General features: G+C 28.8%; 5 protein-coding genes across 7 annotated transcripts in view; 2 read left to right on the top strand and 3 right to left on the bottom strand.

Moving 5' to 3' along the window:
- Positions 1-3,544: 3,544 nt before the first annotated feature.
- On the bottom strand, positions 3,545-6,251 carry LOC100169267 (zinc finger protein 512B). 2 transcript variants are annotated; one of them, XM_008182128.3, is made up of 4 exons: positions 6,108-6,251; positions 5,286-5,883; positions 4,309-4,937; positions 3,545-4,243 (listed from the first exon to the last, which is right to left on the bottom strand). In XM_008182128.3, the coding sequence occupies exons 2-4, from the start codon at positions 5,871-5,873 to the stop codon at positions 3,955-3,957; spliced, it is 1,506 nt and encodes a 501-aa protein (XP_008180350.1). In that variant the 5' UTR covers positions 5,874-5,883; positions 6,108-6,251; the 3' UTR covers positions 3,545-3,954. The 2 variants fall into 2 exon arrangements, with proteins under 2 accessions (XP_008180350.1, XP_001943240.1); XM_001943205.5 differs by lacking the exon at positions 6,108-6,251 and having other exon boundaries at positions 5,286-5,961.
- A 714-nt stretch (positions 6,252-6,965) lies between these two features.
- On the top strand, positions 6,966-9,553 carry Ptrh2 (peptidyl-tRNA hydrolase 2). 2 transcript variants are annotated; one of them, XM_016802230.2, is made up of 3 exons: positions 6,966-7,681; positions 8,653-8,930; positions 9,084-9,311. In XM_016802230.2, exons 1-3 carry the CDS (start codon positions 7,442-7,444, stop codon positions 9,175-9,177), a joined length of 612 nt encoding a protein of 203 aa, XP_016657719.2. In that variant the 5' UTR covers positions 6,966-7,441; the 3' UTR covers positions 9,178-9,311. The 2 variants fall into 2 exon arrangements, with proteins under 2 accessions (XP_016657719.2, NP_001155737.1); NM_001162265.2 differs by lacking the exon at positions 8,653-8,930 and having other exon boundaries at positions 6,984-7,681; positions 9,084-9,553.
- Positions 9,409-13,000, bottom strand: LOC100163769 (transmembrane protein 161B). The gene is made up of 11 exons (XM_001942957.5): positions 12,633-13,000; positions 11,725-11,828; positions 11,472-11,619; positions 11,198-11,391; positions 10,909-11,127; positions 10,724-10,840; positions 10,484-10,657; positions 10,238-10,412; positions 10,073-10,169; positions 9,873-9,988; positions 9,409-9,814 (listed from the first exon to the last, which is right to left on the bottom strand). The coding sequence occupies exons 1-11, from the start codon at positions 12,636-12,638 to the stop codon at positions 9,695-9,697; spliced, it is 1,470 nt and encodes a 489-aa protein (XP_001942992.1). The 5' UTR covers positions 12,639-13,000; the 3' UTR covers positions 9,409-9,694.
- A 201-nt stretch (positions 13,001-13,201) lies between these two features.
- Positions 13,202-15,649, top strand: LOC100165188 (nucleolar phosphoprotein-like). Its single transcript, NM_001162181.2, is given in 6 exon segments — positions 13,202-13,293; positions 13,483-13,644; positions 13,729-13,840; positions 13,907-14,124; positions 14,697-14,751; positions 15,152-15,649. Coding segments are annotated over 5 exon segments (528 nt in total). The 5' UTR covers positions 13,202-13,269; the 3' UTR covers positions 14,709-14,751; positions 15,152-15,649.
- Positions 15,650-16,315: 666 nt separating this feature from the next.
- The window catches only part of LOC100163107 (uncharacterized), a 13,772-nt gene continuing 9,359 nt past the window's right edge, over positions 16,316-20,728 (bottom strand). Inside the window, 4 exon segments of the mRNA NM_001326644.1 lie at positions 16,316-16,802; positions 18,475-18,606; positions 18,762-18,895; positions 18,970-19,117. Coding sequence (NP_001313573.1) covers positions 16,654-16,802; positions 18,475-18,606; positions 18,762-18,895; positions 18,970-19,117 — 563 coding nt within the window. The 3' untranslated portion in view covers positions 16,316-16,653.

Here is a 20,728-nt window from a genome sequence, read left to right as displayed (position 1 = left end):
TCCACCCATCAAATTATCACACCAAAACAATATCAAATTTATTCGAAAAATACATATAGAAAGAAAAACACTTTTTATAGACGGGTCATTTTTCGATTTTCTAATTAGTACTTTAATGCCACGGGAAAAACCACCGACAAATTACAAAAAAACCGCTAAAAATGGGATTTTAATTTCTAACGCTTTGTTTATCAGTTATCACAATAGAAACAAATAAAAATAAAAATAACGATTATAGTTATTTTGTTATAATTTATAATATTAATTCAACTAACAGGCTATAATAAAATATAATAACAATATAAAATATTGTGTACCTATTAAGTAAATTTGGCATCAGGAAATCACGATTTACAAATTCACTAGCTTATGTTGGGTTCCCAGCGTTCTGTTTCAAATAAATAGAAGGGGTACGCTGAAAAAAAATCTAAAAAGAAGGGGGACTCCATCCCCCCCAAATCAACCACTGATTATATCAAAAAAACGACTTTACGGGAATTACTCTCAAGCTTTATAGGATTGTCAGATTTTGATGACTATTTTTTTATCAGAAAGAAGAAGACTTCCTACAGCCCGCATCGATCTCTGATTTTGTATTTTTTTTTAAATAACTGTACCTATTAAAAAAATTATTAAAAAATTATTTTTACCTTATATTTTTTTAGACATATTATAAAGTTTGAGAATAAAATATTGAAAAACATAGATCGATGTGGGCTGTAGAATATTTTTCTCTAGCAATTAAAAAAAAATATATGTAATTTGGTTGATTCTACAAGGCGGTATCGTTATTCCCGCAGAGTGTATTTTTGAGGACAAAATATGGCATCGGCACCGGGTTATCTTATTAGTTTGTCCAGCAAGATACTGCACTATAGTCTATAGCGCGACTGCGCGAGCCTCTGAGATTAAATAAATAGTACAATTTATACGAAAATAGTATACGGTGCATACTATATAATAAAATTAATGTTTATATACAAATGTCAAATAATAATATGTAAAACAAACAATAACAATTATAAATAGTATTACCTAAAATTCAAACCGTCAAAAATAAATGGTTGTCACTTGTCAGTAACATCTTTATATAATAAAATTTGTTCATTTTATAATACAAAGTTAGAAAATTTAGGACTTCAACCTGAGGCCCCTAATACAACCTTGGTCTTGAGGCCCCGGTGCAATGCACCCCCACTAAATCCGGCACTGACTTAGACGAATAGTTGAATAGATATAGACGACCATAGACCATTTTTTGGGGGGACTCAAGCCCCTATGGGGAATAGGCCATATTGCTTAATACCACAGAATATAAAAATTAGTACTAATTACTAGATTTTGAACTGGGGGGACTTAACCGACATTTGAGGGGACTAAGTCTCCCCAAGTCCCCCCCTCTATTTGCGCCAATGTAGACGACAACTATCGACTGCAAATATTATAACACCAAGAACAAATCAATAGAATACCTAAGGGTTACGTGTTGTACAGTCGCGCAATATACTGATATATAGTAGATAAACTCGTCTATTTTTAGAATTCGGTGTATTCGAAATGTCGCTGTCGTCTTTTTAATCAAATATCAAATAGGTATAGGTACATACAAATATTTTTTGAAAATAATAAAAATACTATTAAATACTGACGATGCCGATTGTCGAAAACTTTGACCAAATGCCAAATTTTCCGACTCAATATTTAAAAAAAATCTTGAGTGGGGGGTGAGACACCCCTCCACGTCCTCCTCAAAGTTCGGCCCTGTGTGGGCTATTTTACACGGTGTGTTTATTCATTGGAGTTTTTATTCTATTCTGGTTTTTTTGTTTTCTGTCAACCAATATAAATGATTGGTGAAAATTGCCTGACCCTAACTACACGATTTACAATTGTAGATATAACGGCACCTAAAATATAAATTGACATGCTTTTCATAGGGTAACATAGGTACTTACTACCTACCAATTACCAATTTGTGTAATGTGTGCATCAAATCAATTGTGTATGGATGACGGACGTTATTCTGTATGTGTACAATTGTATAAGCATAATTTTTGTGTAAATACAATATACATTGACGTGTTAAGATTGTATATTGTACATTACAAAATTACACTGGAATGCTAGTCAGAACACTATGTGGTGGACGGTGGTAGAAATATGATTTTACAAAATGATGTGTAATTTTTTCACTGATCTCTCTATTTTATATGTAACACTACAGTCAAAACCTGGCACCTTGGGAAGGTCTTTGAGTAAAGATAAAATGTTTAAAAGATTATTATATAGACCAGCGCGCGATGTGGTCATTAGTTCTGCAACACATCTCCTTGGTTATTTAAACCAAGTGGCTGTCGATATTTATACCTAATCCTATCCAGTTAAGGAGTAGATGGTTGGCTATTCCCTCTACACGAACCGGTCTTGAGAACCGGGTTGTTGGAAAGATATAAATAAGTTTTCTAAGTTATATTTTACAGGTCCTAGAAACTTATATGACCTGCGTTCATAAACTAACACAATCGAACACGACTTAGCAACGTATACAATAATTTATTTTAAATGTCTAAAATAGTTATATTATTATACAGTACACTAAGCCTGAGTAACCCTGTTGTTGAGGATAGTTTATTGAAGATCGTAGGAGTAGCGGTGTACGAGTTAAAACAATTTGATTTATACGATTTATCCATTAGATAGATTATTATGCGCTTTAATATGTAGATATGACTGCTGGTGTATATAGTCTCTACTTCGCGATTCTAACTCGACTGATGGTGGTGCAAATAATGTATAAGCTCGTACTCTACGTTCCTGTGTTCTGTCTATCTAAGCAAATTCGCCGAGTGCGACATAAATGACGAGTCAGTAATCTGTAGATGATTACAGTTCGATGCATTTGATCGGAAAATTTAAATCGAAAACATTCCTCCGCGGTAAGGTTAAGTTATTATGAGACCAACGGTTTTATATCATAACAAATCGAGGGATGTTTTCGATTTAAAATTGTCCGAACAAACACAGTGAGCTAGTGATACAACATCTTGGTCTGTATGTACTATGGTTGGTAGTCACGATAACAGAAAAGCACCAATAAAATTTAAATAACCACATATTAACATAATTGGTATTTTGAATTTTTTCAACAATGTTTAAATTAATGAAATTCAAATAATAATAGTAAAGAAAGCTCTTACACTAGTACACTACCATTGGTACCAAAAAAACAAGTTTATTTTCAGTATGGTTATTAGTTTACTAGTTATGGTTGATTGTTTATTATTAAATGTTGTATCATCTTACCGTGATCAAATTTAATTAATTTACACAAGAAATTATAAAATTAGATCAAAATTTACTGATTTTTAAAATTTTATACATTCTAAATACAACTGTCAATTTTTATAATTTTGAAAATAATTTGTACAGAAATGTAGTATTAAAAATTATTTAAAATACAATAGGTATAATTAATATATATTTTTTTTAATATCCCAAATTAACTGTGAAAATTATTGCAATAGGTTATACAAATTACTCTGCATTTATATAGAACAATACAAAATATTTATAATTACACACAAAATGTACATACATATTTTATTAATATGATTTCGATAATTAGAAAAGTTATGCACTAAACAATTGGTGGAAAAACTAACATGATTCCTAACTAACAGCATAATTAAAAACAATTGAATAGATGATTGAAGCTATAAAAAAATTAAATTATAAATCATCAAAATCTGGTTTAGTTTTTGTTTTTAAGAAGCTACAAAACTGACAAAAAATAATAATAATAAAATACATCTAATGAACATAAATAAGTTTAATAGTAAAATAATGGTATAATATTGAACTTTTGGCCTATATGAGATTAAATTGAACACACAATGTGCATTTACAATCTTAATGTAGGTATGTGAGAATATCAAATTGGATCAAAATCAACAATTAAAAAATTTCTTCAATTTCTTCATCGTCTTCAATATTTTCTTCATTGTTATCTACTAACAAGCTATCTATATTAGAAGTATCACTACTATTATGTGATACTAATTTATGGCCATCTAAATGTTTTATAGTTTTGAAATGTCCATTGCATGCATCACAGTAGTTTGCTACTCTGTCTTCTAAATTACGATCTTTAAATGACCAGTAAACACTATCTACATGTTCATCTGAATGCTGTTTCATTTCTAACATATCCAAAGCTAAATAACTGCAATCTGCAGCAGTGCATCTAACAAAAATAAATAAATTAGAATTATTGATACAATTGATAAAATGATAATATTGTTGACTTACCTTATAAATTTGTTACGTAACAATTCATCACGCCATTTAGTTAAATGGTTATAGGGTATATCATATGACTTTCGTTTGACAGAATGTTTTTCTTCATATTCATCATCTACCTCTTCAGTTTTACGTTTTTTAGGCTCTTTATTTTCAGACTGCAACTCTAGGCCATCTTCAGTTTCAACTAATTTAAAACCACACTCCTCTTCCGTTAAGTGTTTGTAACCTTCTTCATGATGGTGCAAAAGATGTGTTTTTAGTTTATTTGATGATGTGGTCTTACCTCCACAAATTGAACATTCAAATTCATCGTCAAGATATGGTTCAAAGCATGTAGCAAAATGATCATTCATATCGTCCACATCAAATGACATGTACTTGCAAGAATTGTGATTGCAATGTACATAACCATTTTTTAAACCTATTATCCATTCTTTAATTTGAGCATCAGTTGGATTGTTAACATTTACCTCAGAACAGATAGATTCTGTATCGGCTAAATCTTCTTGCATTTTCCATTGAGAATATGTTACTATTTTGCTAGCAGGATTTGTAGTACTTGCTGTTGGATGTCCATACTGACCCATTGGGTAAGATTTAATTTTATTATCTTCATCGAAATCATCTTTACTTTCCTGAAATAAATAATAAATACATTTTACATAAGCATATTGGTACATTTAGATTGATTACTGCTATATTTATTTTTAGAAATATTTAAATTAGGTAAATGTTAGATAATTTGATCTTACAAGCGAATAAAATATGAAACACATTTTAGATTCTTTATATCAAAGACATTGCAGGAACTAAAATAGTAAAATATAATTGATAAATTACTTGTGTGGACCAAACAAATTAAAATAAAATAGGACTATAATTTAAATTGTTAATTTATTATTATTAAAAATAAAAATTGTAAATAGAACATAGGTAGGTATATCATTTTGTAGAAGGTAGGTATTGATTTTAGACAATCCTACCTGTTTTATTGGAAACAGTAAATCTTTATGGTGATTGTTTTGATGGAATTGGAGAGCTTGTTGTGACGATGTATAACCTTTACAATGACGACATAAAAACTTAGACGATGTGTCTGGATCTTCACCCAGGCACTTTTCATAGTGTTGCTCAAGCTCAGAAATTTTATAACTAATGAAATGACAATCAGGCATGAGACATTGAGTGTATCCACGAGTCTTGATTTCAGTTGACCACAATGATAATTGTATCTCAGTGAGAGTGGGTTTTATAATAATTGACATTACATCAGAATCTTTATGATTGATTCGTCTATGATAATCAAGTGCTTCTTGCGATGTTGTTTGACCACCACACGTCGGGCACACAAAATTTCCGGCTACTTCACCCCGACATGTTTTGAAATGCTCTCTCATGTCGTCTATGCAATAAGCTATGTATCGGCAATGCTGAAGATGACACCGGACAAACCCATTTTTGTTCAACATGATGGTCCATGATTTGATGTGCACTGGTCTACTGCTACGTTTTCTGAACAAGCCTTGTTGAACTGGTGTTGTGGGAGCAGTGATCATTATTTCTTTTGACATATTGTTCTACCTAATTTATATCGTTAAAAATATGAGAAATTAGAATTTTATTTTAAAAACTTTTTAATATTATATTTATTGTATTGAAAATTACAATACGTAAACTAAATTGTTAAACATTTTTAACTAAGTTATTAGTTACGCAGGATCAACTTAAGTTTTTTCGAAAAAAATTGTATTTCGCAATTTGATTACTATTAAATGTTTACTGTTTACTATAGTTAACTACTTTACTTGGAAGTTGGAATTTGGATAGCTGGATATCCGATTTGGGAATTGGGAAATTTAGGATATCGTTATTGATGCATTGTTACCACCGTATACCACTGTAAAACCACTTTGGTACTCCTTCCGAGACGTCAAGTAAACTATTTATTATTTAAGGTTATATTCTTCTGTGATAATACTGATAAATACTATCATCATAATTTTATCTTGGGCACGATGTAGAGAAAATAAGGTGACACTACAGATAAATATAATAATAAAAATCTGTATTAATTAAAAGATTAAGGGGGTTAATTTTTACTATGAGGTGAATTTTATTTTTTTGAGGGGAAAGAAGGTCGTGCGAATTTTCAAACTAGGCATGCGAATTCGTGCGAATTACGTGCTAAATGTCCGCAGAAGGAAAATTGCGAAAATTTTAATTTGGAAATCCGGGGGGGGGGCCTGGCGACACGTGTTGCTGTCCCCCCATGCATTTTTTGTTTTTTGAGGGCAAGGTTGTACGAATTTTCAAACTATGCGTGCGAATTCCGTACTAAACATCTGTATAGTAAACGTACGTTAGTTTAGATAATTTGAGGTAGGTTTATCAATCATTACACATTAAATTGGGTAATAAATAAATAACGTGAATGACGATAATAACGATATATGTCGATATGATAATAAATGATATTATAATATTATGTTGATCTTATATTTCGGGTAAATTCAAAGAACCTATTTTACCAAACCTATTTTGTGTAAAAAAAAATATATATTGAGTCGGGGGGCAAACGTTCAGTACCGTTAAGATTCCCGGGGGGGGGGGGAACGTCCAGGTACCCCTTAAGGTTAGAGTTCTGTTATCATAGATAATAAGCACAAATGTATGTACCAACAGTTGTAAATTTTAATTACCAATTTATAATAAAAATTAAATATTTTTTTTCATTCATTACCTTTTTTTCGGTTTTGGTGTTAATTACGGTTTTATAACTTTTCGGTTTTTTAATTTTTTTTCGTGTAAAACCGGTTCGATTTCTGTTTCTGCCCCTGAATTATTATCAACAATCGAATTATAATCACCTTTGAATTTTTGAATTTTTATATGTTCCTACCTATAATAATTCTATGTACCTATTTGTATTATTTAGGGGTGGGCGACAGCGACTAAATAATATAATTTATAATGTTCTCAACTTCTCGTTCATTTCTACATGATTACATATAATGTCATTCGGTATATACTGTAGAAAAGTTGAATTATATTAATAAATTATACTTAAAAAAGTTTCATAATATATTTACGTTAAATAAATGTACCGGTGATATTTTTATACTGTCTTTAAAAATTTAAAATGACTTTTACAAATGATAAAATGTATGACGGATTAATCCTTGGTGTACTGATTGGTCTGGCTCTTAATGCGATCTATAATTATACTTTTAAAACTAAATGTACAAGTCAAGATGCAAAAAGTGTGGGTAAAAGTCAACAACAAGAACCCAAATCGATACCAAATAAAAAAGGAGAATTCAAAATGGCGTTATTGGTTCGTCACGATTTGAAAATGGGCAAAGGCAAAGTTGCAGCACAAGTGAGACAATTTGAATTAAAATATATTTTAGAATTCAAATGTTTTCAACTTTGTTTAAAATTTATGTATTTTACTCTAATTTAGGGGGTTGTTCCTGGGGGGAGACAAATTTTATTTCATTGTAAATTTAAGGTAATTATTTTTTTTGATTCCTGAGGGTAAATGGCCGAGCCATACTGAAATTTTTAGTCCAATTTAAAATGTAATTTCTATGAAATCTCTGCTACACATATTATACATGATCATCCATATTTCTGATTTCTCACTACTTACTAGGTACTATCAACTGCATAATATACTCAATATAAATATGTAAATGCATACAAATCCAGACCCTAGTTATTAGTAATAAATAATAATCCTTTTGAGTTTATCATTTAATTATTATTTATTAGGTATATAAGATTTAAAACATTACACAGCCTCTAAGCCTTTTTGGATGACCATCTGAGTTTTTCACACTTACAGTGTTTTGGAGTTTTAGACATCTGATGTATAAAATATTTATATATATATTGTATACTAATTTGAACAATTTTAATTGGCATGGTAATAATAATGAAACATTGGTGATTACCGTGTATGAGTATATTCTGTAGTGTTTTAAAAATGAGATCAGTACCAACAGCCAAGTTGTGCTTATGTGCGTGGCTTTGTCACGTGACAGAACTCTATGCACCGCCATAGTGAGGATGACGTCTGAACGTCGAAAATGAAAACTAGTCGCCAAGTACTGATCTCATTTTGAACAGAGTAGAAAATAGAAATCTATGCTGGGGTAAAATGGTGTAAATTTATTGGTTTCATAATCAATGATAACTTGAACTAATCTAAATAATATGCTTGTCTAGTTTAAATTTTGTTTTTCACTATTTTATAATTTATCAAACTAATAGTGTTTATCGACCACTTTATTGATATCTACACCTAAAACTAAGTGTTTTACAAAGTAAAATTGTATTATTGTATAGTGCTCACATGCAATTGTGCACTGTTATGAAGAAGGCTTGAGGTTAAAACCAAGCGAAATTAATAGCTGGGAATCGGACAATAAACCAGTAAATATATTCAAGGTAGCAGATGAAGAAACTATGTTAGAATTCCAGCAATTGGCCATTGAAAAAGGATTCTCTACCTATGTAGTAGTAGATGCAGGTCGTACACAGGTCGCACCAAGCTCTAAAACAGTGATGGCAATAGGTCCTGTTGAAAGCGAAGAAATTGATTTATTTACTCAAAGCCTCGAAGTGTATTAACAATTATTATTATTTAACTTATGAATGTTTTTTTTTTTATTTAATATAATAATTATAAAAAGTTACTGAAGTAATTTGTTTTTGAAGCGTATCTATATTTCTATATTATTAAATATATTTAATCGAATAAATTATGGTTGTTTTAGTGTGCAGTTGTATCAGTTATTGCGTACAATAAAACTAAATTGCGCAATTTACCATCTAAATGTGCTAGAGTTGTTTTACGTGCACCAGATTTAAAAACATTAGAGTGTATTCAAAAGCAATGCAAGTTATTTGACATTCCAACAGCAACTTTTACTGAAAATGATCAAATTACAGTTTTAGCGATTGGTCCAGCTAATGAAACTTCTATAAATGCACAAGTACACAGTTTAAAATTATACTAATATTATTTAGTATTTACTATTGAAATTTGAATAGTAATATTTTTATATTATGCATTTTACTTTGTATTAAATAATAATTGAATAATGTTTTGTAAAATATATTGAACAAGTTACATTTTATCAAACCAACAAACGTATACATCATAAAATATATAAAAGTTTGACTTATGTTTTAAACATATACAATTAATTTAATTGTTAAATAAAAATAAAACTATTAAACTAAATATTCATAATATTGACTGACTTTCAAACTTTACACATATGTCTATTATTAAACACTTAAATCACCTTCTTGTTTTCTTACAAAAATTGTGTTTAGGAATTGTATTTACATGTTTAAAATAAAGACACTTTTCATTAGAGAATTACTTAGGTGATAAGTAAGATTGATAAAATATGCCAACTGATAAAGATAGAAACCATGAAAAACATATCCACCACGTAGCAAAGCCAAATATTCCTCGGTAGACATCTGCGGTTAATACCTAATAGATTATAATATTATAGTACATTTATAGCTATAAAAATGTCAATATTATTTACTTGTTTTAATGACTGAATAGAAAAATATGCCTGGTTAGCTTCAAGTAATGAATGTTGATTACTATTATCTATTGTCGGAGAAGAGTTCACAATAACTTCAACCCAACTGAAATTGCCTGAAATATTGTTTTACAAAATGTTAATAATATGTTGATAATATATGAACATAATTTGTGTTAAGCATAAAGGCAATTCTTTACCTAATGTTTTATAAAAGAATATAAAGAACAACATCATTACGAGAGGTATGACATATTGTAGTACCACAACACACGTGTAGTAAAAAATCACAGACACCTTGAAATTAAGTCAAACGATAAATTTAAACAGATAGATATTTTTAAACAAAAATCTATGAATTATACTTGTTTTTGTAAATCTTTATTGGTAATTCTTCCTGCTTCTTTTTTTTGTTGTTCCAAACGCTCATGGGCCATATTAAGATAAGCTTGCATAAACGTAGGCATCAAATACAATCTTTGAAATACCACTAATACTACCAACCAACATCTTAAGCTCTCAAATTGTTCTAATGTCATTCTATAAAAAATTAAATTAAAATAACAATGTCATGAGTAATTACAGTCAAATGTCCGTTTTAATATATTTACAATGGTTTATTTAATCCGGATAAATTTTTTGCAGTCAATAAATCCACTGCTATTGGTTTTACCCAAAGTAGAACAAGCAAAAAATGAGTTATTAAACTAAAATTCATAAAGCCTTTGATGAAAGTCGAACTATATGAAAAATATTTGCCATGTACCTCATTGCATTCATAATATCTAAAAAAACAAATTATAAAAAGTTATTATATCATTATAATCAATTTTAATTTTAAATTTTATCACCTAAGACAATCCCAATGCATTTTAGCGGTTCGTATTCCTGGAAATACAAACATGGCCCCTGTAACTGCACACCATAAAGCTAGGAAAAATTTTACTATTAACTTTGATGCAGGTCCCCTAAAAAATATAAAACAGAAATATATTTAGTTAAACAATTTTATATCAGATATTATGTTGGTAATTACTGTGAAGATAAGCCATGATTATTTAAAAATGCTGTTGAAGTTTCATTAAAGCTTCTGTACGCAGTATCCAACCGAACATCAAGTTTAGACTCGTCTATGACTAAAATAATCATAGCAATCACTAAATGAACACAAGCTGCAACTATTACAGTCGATCGTTCACCCGATGATTCAAAACCACCACGAAAGTATTCTAAAGTCAGGGACATAAGAATTTTGCTAAAAATTTAAAAATTCAGGAAAAAAAACAATTTTGAAACATGTATGAACTTATTCATTAAAAGGATACAATGCGAATACAATGACGATTGAACACCATAGCATACTAAGATTAATTTCATTATCGATTGGTGAATAGTAAGAGTATATTTCAGTGCTTAAATATACTAAAGCTGCATATAAAGAGAAATTTACTAGCCATTGATATTCCATAAAATATCTGAGCTGATATATTTCATGTTCTTGAATAGGTTGACTTTCTAACTAAAATATAAAGTAATAATTAAACTTAAATAAGATTATTTAGATTTATTTAATATTTACTAATAAACTTAGGCACTCACTTCAATGTCTAAATTTTTGGGTATCTGAAATATATCAATATTATCATTTTGAGCATGTATTGGTCGTTTACTTAATTTTGAATCTTTTTTCTTTAGCCCTGATAACTGTCTAAGCTCTTTATCTGTAGGGTGTAAGTAACGAACAAGTCTAAAACAAAAAAATATTATTAATATAAAAGTGTAGTGTTAAATTCTTACAGGCAAAATTAATACATTTACTCTAATTGATTTTTTTAAAAAAGCTGCTACTTACCCTGTGGAACATAGTGTCCATCGAGCAAATGAATAGATATGACTAAGGCGATGTATTAGATTAATGGCAATCATTGTAATAATTAATTGTATACCCAATAAAGTCTAAAAAAAACAGATATATTTGAGTTATTGAGGGTGTTAGATGATATGCCAAAAGCTTAATAAAGATACATTAACATAAATTTATTTTTTAAAACAGTTAATTAGGTTTTATTTTATATATAATTTACCGAAATCAAAATTTAAAAACCATAATATAACAGGTCATAAGGTTTCCAACTAAACATTTTAGGACTTCCTTTATAGAGACTTCATTTTTCTTAGTAAATGATTTGTATTCTTACAAATTAATGATTGAATGCATCAATTATTTTAAATTTTTAAAAAGTGAAGCAAGTAATTTTATTATAATAGATGCATTAGCTGTATCAGGTTGAACACCTGAACAGTTATAATTACTTGTTAGTAATTACAATGGAAAAATTTGAATTGTAAATGTCTTTGGATTGATTTTACAGTGAATATTATGTTTTTGACATAAGACTTGTCAAAAGTATAGAAGACCAAATACAGAAATACTAAAAATGATTCACATACTATCTATAGTATACATTGATTAAATATTGGGTTTAGATCTGAAGTATAGACCAAAAACTTAAATTAATAAAAGGATTAAAATTGTAAAGCTCGGTTTTTTAATGTCATTATAGTGTTTCAACGTGTCATGTTCTAACAGTCAATACTTCACAAATATGTAAGTATCTATAGTAGGTATACACTATACCCATTCAGAAAATCAAAAATGGCAAATACAATAAATAGGTGAACTTTAATAAGGGACTATTATTTATTAACATATGCACTCATAAATATTTAAATAGTATGCCTGAATAAAATATAGTTTACCGCCATTGCGAAGAAGTCCCGAAATCGGCGAGTTGTAAATCGACGTCGCTGCAAAACACAAGAGCTGCCTGGATCGACTATTAATAGACTGACAGAAAAATGCGGGATTCAATTTTAGGCCGGCTCAAGCCCGAATTGGTCATCAACTGTTCCGCTTAGGTCAAACGATGATTTTCTCATGCCTAATATAATAATTGTCATCGTATAACACTGCGTACGGTCCCATCAAGAATATGATCCATCAGATCTATAAGAAACTGGAATCCATTACTATTCCATCGTATCTGTATTGCATTCATACGGGAACGTATTCGATTTTCAAAATTTCAAACACCGTCAGACCGTCTTATCAATAAAAAATAATTATGTAATGTTATAAAATACATAGTATTATTTATTTACTATTCAAACGCATGGTTCCTAAAGTTTGTAGAAGACATGCTCCTTGAAAAATAGTAACCTAACCTATAATAAATAATAATGTTATCTTGATACTAGCTTCCCGCATGTCAATAAGCGTTGACAATATCCGTGATCAACTGATGTCTGATCATCGAGGTTTACTAATTAGTAATTAATTCACGTCTTACTACTCGTCTCTACTCTTTACGGCTTGATCAGGAGTGAAGACATCAAAATGTTTAAAAGTGGTTTTATAAAAGTAAGTAAACATTGAAAATAATATTTTTCTTAGATCACACTATATATATGATCTGAGATATTTATCAATGGCTATAATTTAGTATACGTTTTTACTCACCTGAAACCTAAACGATAAATACTTCGAATTTAAAAATTACGAATGTCATGGGTCTATGTTATAACTAATAAGTAAATTTGTTTAATTTAGCTCAACAAAACCGAACCGCCTAAAGAAAAAGCAACGAAAACATCCAATGATAGGGGTGTTGTGTATCTTGGGCATGTCCCCCACGGTTTTTACGAAAATGAAATGAAGCATTATTTTGCACAATTTGGCGAAGTCACAAACATTAACATTCCTAAAAGCAAGGTAATTGTCTCACTTGTAATTTAATTCATTGGTTTGTTTAAATTTTTATTCACATTAATAATAATAAGTAATAACTACCTTTAGAAAACAGGCAAAGCACGAGGATACGCATTTGTTGAGTTTTTGTACCCAGAAGTTGCCAAGGTAGTTGCAGAAACCATGAACAACTATTTAATGCATAAAAAAATTCTTGTTGGTAAGAAAACTCATTTTTAAAATAATCAATTGTAAATTTGTATTTTTATAATTTATATATTTTTAGCTAAATACCTCGAACCAAACCAAGTAAAAAGTAACACATTTTGGCGTTGCAACAAAAACAATATTCCTCTAACAATAAAAAATAGGTCGATTCAAAGAAAAGCAATGGATAGACAATTAGATCCTGCACAAGAAAAACAAAGTAAGGCTGCATTAAAAAGACGAATCCAATCTTTACAAAAGAAATTGAAAAGCAAAGGAATTGAATATGAAGTACAAGTAAGTTCAATATTGATAAATATTTTTTAATTATAATAGCTGAAGTAGTGTCACTGGCTACTTCCAATATGTCATCAAGTTTTTTGTTACCAAATTTACTTAGGTATTGTTTTTTATTTTACATATTTATAAATATTAATGTACAAACATTTAATTGTACCATGACATTTAAAAATTTAATGCTCTAAACTTTTTGCCATTTCTTATTATATTATTATTTTAAATTTTCAATAAACAATGAAATATTTAGACCAATTTTAAGCTATTTATACCCAAAATTACTATTATTAATATTAGTAAACAATAAAATATCCTTGGAAGTAGAGAACTCAAAATAATAGAAACCTACAGCAGAGAGACTTTCTTATATCTGTTCAGCGATAGAGCATGCCAATTCTGCGCATCCCTTCGCGTCACCATGCTATTGAAACCGATTCCCAACAGGGTTTTGCGTGGGAAACCAGTTTTTGTCGTTGCGCGGCACGGTCTCTCGCTGAACAGAGTATAGTTTGTTTACTTGAAATACAGTTTATTAAAACCGTGGACTAAATAATTATATTTTAATATTACAGATAGCAGTATAGAACACCCGACTGATGCTACAAAGAGGAAAACCATTTTGAAAAAGTAAGCTTATAAATTTTCAATACATAATCTTATTTATGGTTTTTACGTAATATGTCGGTAATAATTAAGTGCGCGCAATGCTTCAACAGCCCACAAGTGGTTGTACATTACAGTACCTTTATTTTGTGAGACAGAGTATAGTTACCTAACCAGTTGCAAGAATAATTCATTCCTTGCATCATTGACTGATCGCAAAAAGTAGAAATATTGTTACATGACAATTTCCTCTTTGTATGAATGATCTTAAAAAGTGCTCTTTTTATTTAAGAACATTTAAATTTTTAACACATTTTTTGCTTAAAAACAGAATAACTGACAGTAAAATGTGGTTCAAAAACCACCTATAAAACTAAGTTAAAAGTGTGTTAGTAAAATGTTTTGTTTATTTTTTGTTTTTTAGAAATACAATGCAGAATCAATAATTTAAAGAAGACCACATCTTTAGTTCGAATAAAAATAATGTTAAACAACTATTATATATATATATTTCTTGTACATAAAGATGTTTTATATAATATAAAATGATTCATGTTTATAAAATACAATACATATGAATACACACTCCTATTGTCCTATCTTTAAAATGTATCCAATAAAAGTACCTACCCACCATTCAAAATAGTTACTTTTATAAATAAATATTTCTACACCTAGTCTACAGTCAAATTTAAGTCTTATCGAGGGGTATGTGACTAAAGCTGATTGGGAACCACATTGTTGGATGGTTCGCAGCATAAAAAATGACATTATTTTAGAGGCGGTTGTAAAACCATAGTCACAGTTATAATATTTGGAAGACTGTCCTAACACCATTTACCAATCTTTAGAAACCGTATTAAATTTTATATTTTATAATTATTGTCGAAACAGAAGTTGAATAAATGAATATAATTATTAATTATGTATGCAATTTTAAAATCAACATCAAGTGTTGAACCGTAACAACTGGTTTTCATGTGACCGCATCGTTTTATTTCCTTTTATAACATATTTATTAATTATTGTACATGAAATATAGATTGAAAATATTTTCAATATTGAAATCTTTGTTTTACATTTCAAGAGAAACGATTTGTCGAGATTTAAAATGCACTTAGCAGTGTGCATACATAAAATATCATACAGCACTCAAGCCCTTACATTTTAACACAATCTTGTCAAGGAATACCTAATGTTTTAAAAAAAGTGGATTCTATAACATTAAATAACAATGGTATAGAGACCTTTTTGAATAATTCCTTTTCCATTCCAACTAATTTCCAAGTTAATATAAATATTCATTACGTGTTGTGATAATAGGTCTCTTCTTGATCATACACATTTAAAATGAATTCTATATTGAATTACTTATATTGTTATATTTATTGCACTTAACCTAACCTAACCTTTTTATAGGTGATACACTTGTATACATTATAAAAACAAAGAAAATCGATTGATTTATAGCATGATTATGACATTGAATTATGCATTTATACTTAATCGGTTACCAGCATTTTAACACTAGTATTAGTGTACACATCACATTGAAAAATATCAAATTAGACAAAAATATGCAACACAATTGAATGATTTTGTTATTCCTTATATTATAATAGATTAACATAAACTATACTCCTATTTATGTATATTACACTCACAAAAGTTAAAACTAAATAAAATGTATATACCTAATATAATAAAAATAAAATAAAAATTACATTAAAATATAACAAACACTAAACAGTAATATGATATTGTATGATGTATGATAAATAAAATGATGATATTTTAAAATGTAACAATGAATGATGCAAATAATTATAGTTGAATGACAGAAACTATTACTATTATAATTAAAACTATTTGTTGTCATAATGGCCAAATAATAAAAATGAAATAAAATATGAACCTATAAATTATTTATGGCAGTAAGTAACTAAAATCAAAATCATTAAAAATATCATTCCAAATTTTAGTAAAAGCTGAAGCAACAAGGTCGTTTATAAGTGGTTTCACAACTGGCAAACCGACTCTCCATGAGGCGTTTATTACTCTGTCCAAAACGTTTTCTGTTAAAAAAAAAAGTATTAAAATTATATAATTTTGCAGGGACAAATTATTAAATAATGTGAACAAAGCTAAAAAAACATTTGTAATCTTTTTTTCATTATTATTTTTATAAGAAAGTAGTGACACTTCCTAATCTTAAATATAAAAATCTAATTTATAATCTTAAATAAAAAATTTGGCACTGAATTAAAATATATTTTTGGAACATTATGATTGTGCATTGTTCAGTCCAGTGAATAACAAAATGAAACAAGTGGTATAGGTACTAGGAGAAAATACAATATTTGGACGTAGAATTTCAAAATTGTTAACTACCGTCTACCAACAAATCATCATATTGTATACTGTATATTGAACCCAAATGGCTGAACTGATTAGATTTGCAGATAGGTATGGGCAGTACCTATAGTTTATAGGTCTATGGAAGTACCTCTCACTCCTTATATGTACCATTAAATATATTTTTTTTCTAGGTTAGCACAATAAAAATAAAAATACAATTATTATACAAATTACTTGCAGATTGAATGTTCATTTTGATACATATGATCAGCCCCCTCACATCAACCCACCTAGTTATGACGTAGGTTTAGAAATGTCAATTGTGGCCTGGGTAAAACATTTTCCCAACCTGAATTTTTCTCCCAGGCCGTCCCTGATCGTATATAATCATAGACCTTATACTAAGTATAAGTACTTAGTATAAGGTCTATGTAGGTATATAATATAATACTATGCATTTAATTATTAATCTATTATCTATAACCCACACAGCAAAAAAATATTTTCAGGAAAATAATATAGTTGTCAAAATATTTTAAAAAGTTGCGTAAATAATTAGGAAATATTTTAGTTATATTCTAGGCCAAGAAGTTCATATTTTTGAAAATATTATAATCATATATTTTCAAAAAACATTTTTACGGAAACTTTATAAAAATATTTAGTCAACATTTTTATGCAATCATAATATAGGTAGTACAATATTTTGTTATCATGAGAAGAAAATATTTATAAAATATTATTAGTCAAATATTCATTAATCAAGCACTTTAAAATATTCACAAAATATTATCATTTCCCAAATGCTGTGTGGGAATATAAGAAATAACTACTATACCTACATAGGGCTGTATTGATATCCTATGAATATCAAGAAAATATTAATCCTCTATAGCACCTACCCTTCTAAATTAGAACGTTGTTTAGAAATATTGTACGGCTGTACCTCTTTAAGATATCATTCCAAATAAATATTTTACCCAAAAATACTGATCTATGTACCTACCTAATTATTTTCCTGGTTTATATGTAGGGTCGTAGGGGTATCCCCGAGCACTCAAAGTTTACCAGTTTTACGGTGTGTGGTATACAATGTACCTACTATATAAGTTCAAAGTTAATCATCACAATATCAAAAATCGACAATTTTAAAATGGTATTAATTTTTATATAATTTAATTCATTATTAGGTAGAATGTAGATACCTATATTAAAATTTTAAATAATTTGTATTATCGATATAATAGGTTTGTATAGGTTTTCGTTAAATATTAATATTTATTTTGTTAGCTATATTGACGGGGGACTGCTCCCCTTGGCTAAGCCCTTGTTTATAGGTAGCCTACTAGGTATACTAGCCACTATATAGGTACCTATCGAACAACTTACCGACGATAATTCTTCCACGCAAAAGATTGCTAATATGCAGTGACATATTTCCAATTTCTTCGAGCTGCACAGATACTTTAATTTGATTTGCATTTTTAGGTTTGCTTATTGTCATTGTTTGGATATAATCGTCTAAACAAATTATTTATAAGACAAAGCATGATATTATATTATTTCATATTACCTACTATAGACATAATAAACACATTAAAAAAAAATACATATTTATCAAGGATCTGTTACGAAATATTACAGTTATATTAACAATTGATCATAAAAATTCTTACATAAAGTCAGATTGAATTGGCCAATCGTCGTAACTCCAGGTCGCAGTATCGTATTCTCTGCCTCGTAGTAACCTTCTAAATACTTCTCAGGGAAATAATGTGTAAGTTTGATTGTGTTCGTATTGAAGTTAGTTCTAAAAAAAAATATGCATTTTAGAAAACATTATTCTCATTAGCATTTTATTTTTACTCCATAACGACGGTTTACTTGATTTTTTTTATTTCTGAAAGTCTCCATCCGGTTTCAGTAACGTTATATAAAGTTAACTTGTAACCAAATACACCGGCCCCTTTGCTTTGTTTAACAACACCGGCGAAAAACGGATCAAATGGAGGAATTCCTAGTTCTGGTACACCTATACCGAATTTATTTCCATTAGCTAATTAAAATTTGTGTGAATATTAAATGTATATATTCCTAATACTGTGCCTAATACACACAGTACATTGTGTATAATAGTGACAAAGTTTAAGAGTTACACCACGTACCTATACTTACCTACTAGAATACTAAAGAGTAGGTAACACATTTACATTTTAAAATGTAATTAATTAATTACGAATAAATTAAAGTAATGATAAAATCATATAAGTAATAATTAAAATCATATTATATAGTTGTATATGTTTTATTGATGAAAAGTTGGTATAGGTATAACATTATAGGTATAAATAAGCCTAACGTTGTTACAAAATACCTATAGGTGCGTAACCTTTTTTCTATAATATATTATATTTAAATAGGTAAGTACTTATTTATTTTCTTTAGCAAATAAAAATAACAGTATCATATCCAATTATTCACATATTCAGTTTGAAAAAATATATACCTATACGCATGAATCGGTTTCTACAAACAGACATGTCTTTAGTTAAATAGATATTTTCTCGACAGGTTAAATCAAAAAAATTTACAATTTATTTTTTCGCCGAAGAAAAGTGTATTTAATATTTATTATTAATCTTAATAAATACCCATAATTAATAGGTATAGCGTAGGTATAACTGTATAAGTTGTATATTTATATATTTAGGTAGATACTCAATTATATGCATATGCGATATGCCATACTACCCTGTATATATATAGAATATAGAATATAAGTATTTAATTTTTCCCACCACTAAAATTTGGCGCTCGGGATATTCCCCTCCCCTAAATGCACCACTGACACATACGATTATTTTATACTATACACTATATACAAATCACATATAGGTACAGAATAATATATTTTGTATACTACCTATACAGGATTCTTTTGTAATGAATCTTTTCAAATTCTGATTTTTAGAACTTTTACGTATAGCCGTATAGGTAAGTACTATTATACTTTAAAACTACCTATACCTATATTATATTATTATAATTATCAAATTCTTACATTTTTTTAGAGCTTTCGACAAGTTTGGTATTTTTTTACAAATGAAAACCCCCTTCTTTACTGTAAATTATATTATAATAATTTTTTTAAAAATGCTGGCATAAAATATTGATAATGATGAATAATAATGTAGACAGGTTGGTAGGTATATTATTTAACTTCTACAGTAAAAATATTAAGTTTTAATATCCTATTTAATGATAAAAATGAAATCTAGTTTAAAAATATAGCGTCTGCCCAAGTCCACTTGTTCAAACATGTTTTGGTTTTTGTATACACCTGTCACTGGCGTATACGGTATACACCTCCGCCCAATACTTGAATTTTTGCTCTAATATAAAAACGTCAATTTTTCATATAACATGTATATTATATGCATATTGCATATTATACTGCATATTGTGTTAATTTTTTTTTAATATGATCCCCATTAATATATACGCCTCAACAACCTATATATAGGCTAAAGCTGGTACCTACCTGTATAGTATCATCACTATAAAAAAGGTGGGTAAGTGGATTTCGCTCTGCTGTACAGTAGGTTACAAGTGGGTCACTATATAATGGATGGTATTGAATTTG

The sequence above is a fragment of the Acyrthosiphon pisum genome, chromosome A1 (assembly GCF_005508785.2).
Source record: "Acyrthosiphon pisum isolate AL4f chromosome A1, pea_aphid_22Mar2018_4r6ur, whole genome shotgun sequence".
NCBI classification, from domain to species: Eukaryota; Metazoa; Arthropoda; class Insecta; order Hemiptera; family Aphididae; genus Acyrthosiphon; species Acyrthosiphon pisum.
This window is presented reverse-complemented; position numbering and strand designations above follow the sequence as displayed.

What these genes read in the sequence shown, in the direction of transcription:
- LOC100169267 (XM_008182128.3), bottom strand. Translation starts at nt 5,873, where the DNA reads ATGTCAAAAGAAATAATGATCACTGCTCCCACAACACCAGTTCAACAA. An exon ending in TACTGTTTCCAATAAAACAG is followed by an intron (nt 4,938 to 5,285) that starts GTAGGATTGTCT and finishes TATTTATTTCAG; the next exon opens with GAAAGTAAAGATGATTTCGA. An exon ending in TTACGTAACAAATTTATAAG is followed by an intron (nt 4,244 to 4,308) that starts GTAAGTCAACAA and finishes TATTTTTGTTAG; the next exon opens with ATGCACTGCTGCAGATTGCA.
- Ptrh2 (XM_016802230.2), top strand. Translation starts at nt 7,442, where the DNA reads ATGACTTTTACAAATGATAAAATGTATGACGGATTAATCCTTGGTGTA. An exon ending in AAGGCAAAGTTGCAGCACAA is followed by an intron (nt 7,682 to 8,652) that starts GTGAGACAATTT and finishes ATTATTGTATAG; the next exon opens with TGCTCACATGCAATTGTGCA. An exon ending in TTTACTCAAAGCCTCGAAGT is followed by an intron (nt 8,931 to 9,083) that starts GTATTAACAATT and finishes TGGTTGTTTTAG; the next exon opens with TGTGCAGTTGTATCAGTTAT.
- LOC100163769 (XM_001942957.5), bottom strand. An exon ending in TGGACACTATGTTCCACAGG is followed by an intron (nt 11,620 to 11,724) that starts GTAAGTAGCAGC and finishes TTTTTGTTTTAG; the next exon opens with ACTTGTTCGTTACTTACACC. An exon ending in CTATTCAGTCATTAAAACAA is followed by an intron (nt 9,815 to 9,872) that starts GTAAATAATATT and finishes ATAATCTATTAG; the next exon opens with GTATTAACCGCAGATGTCTA.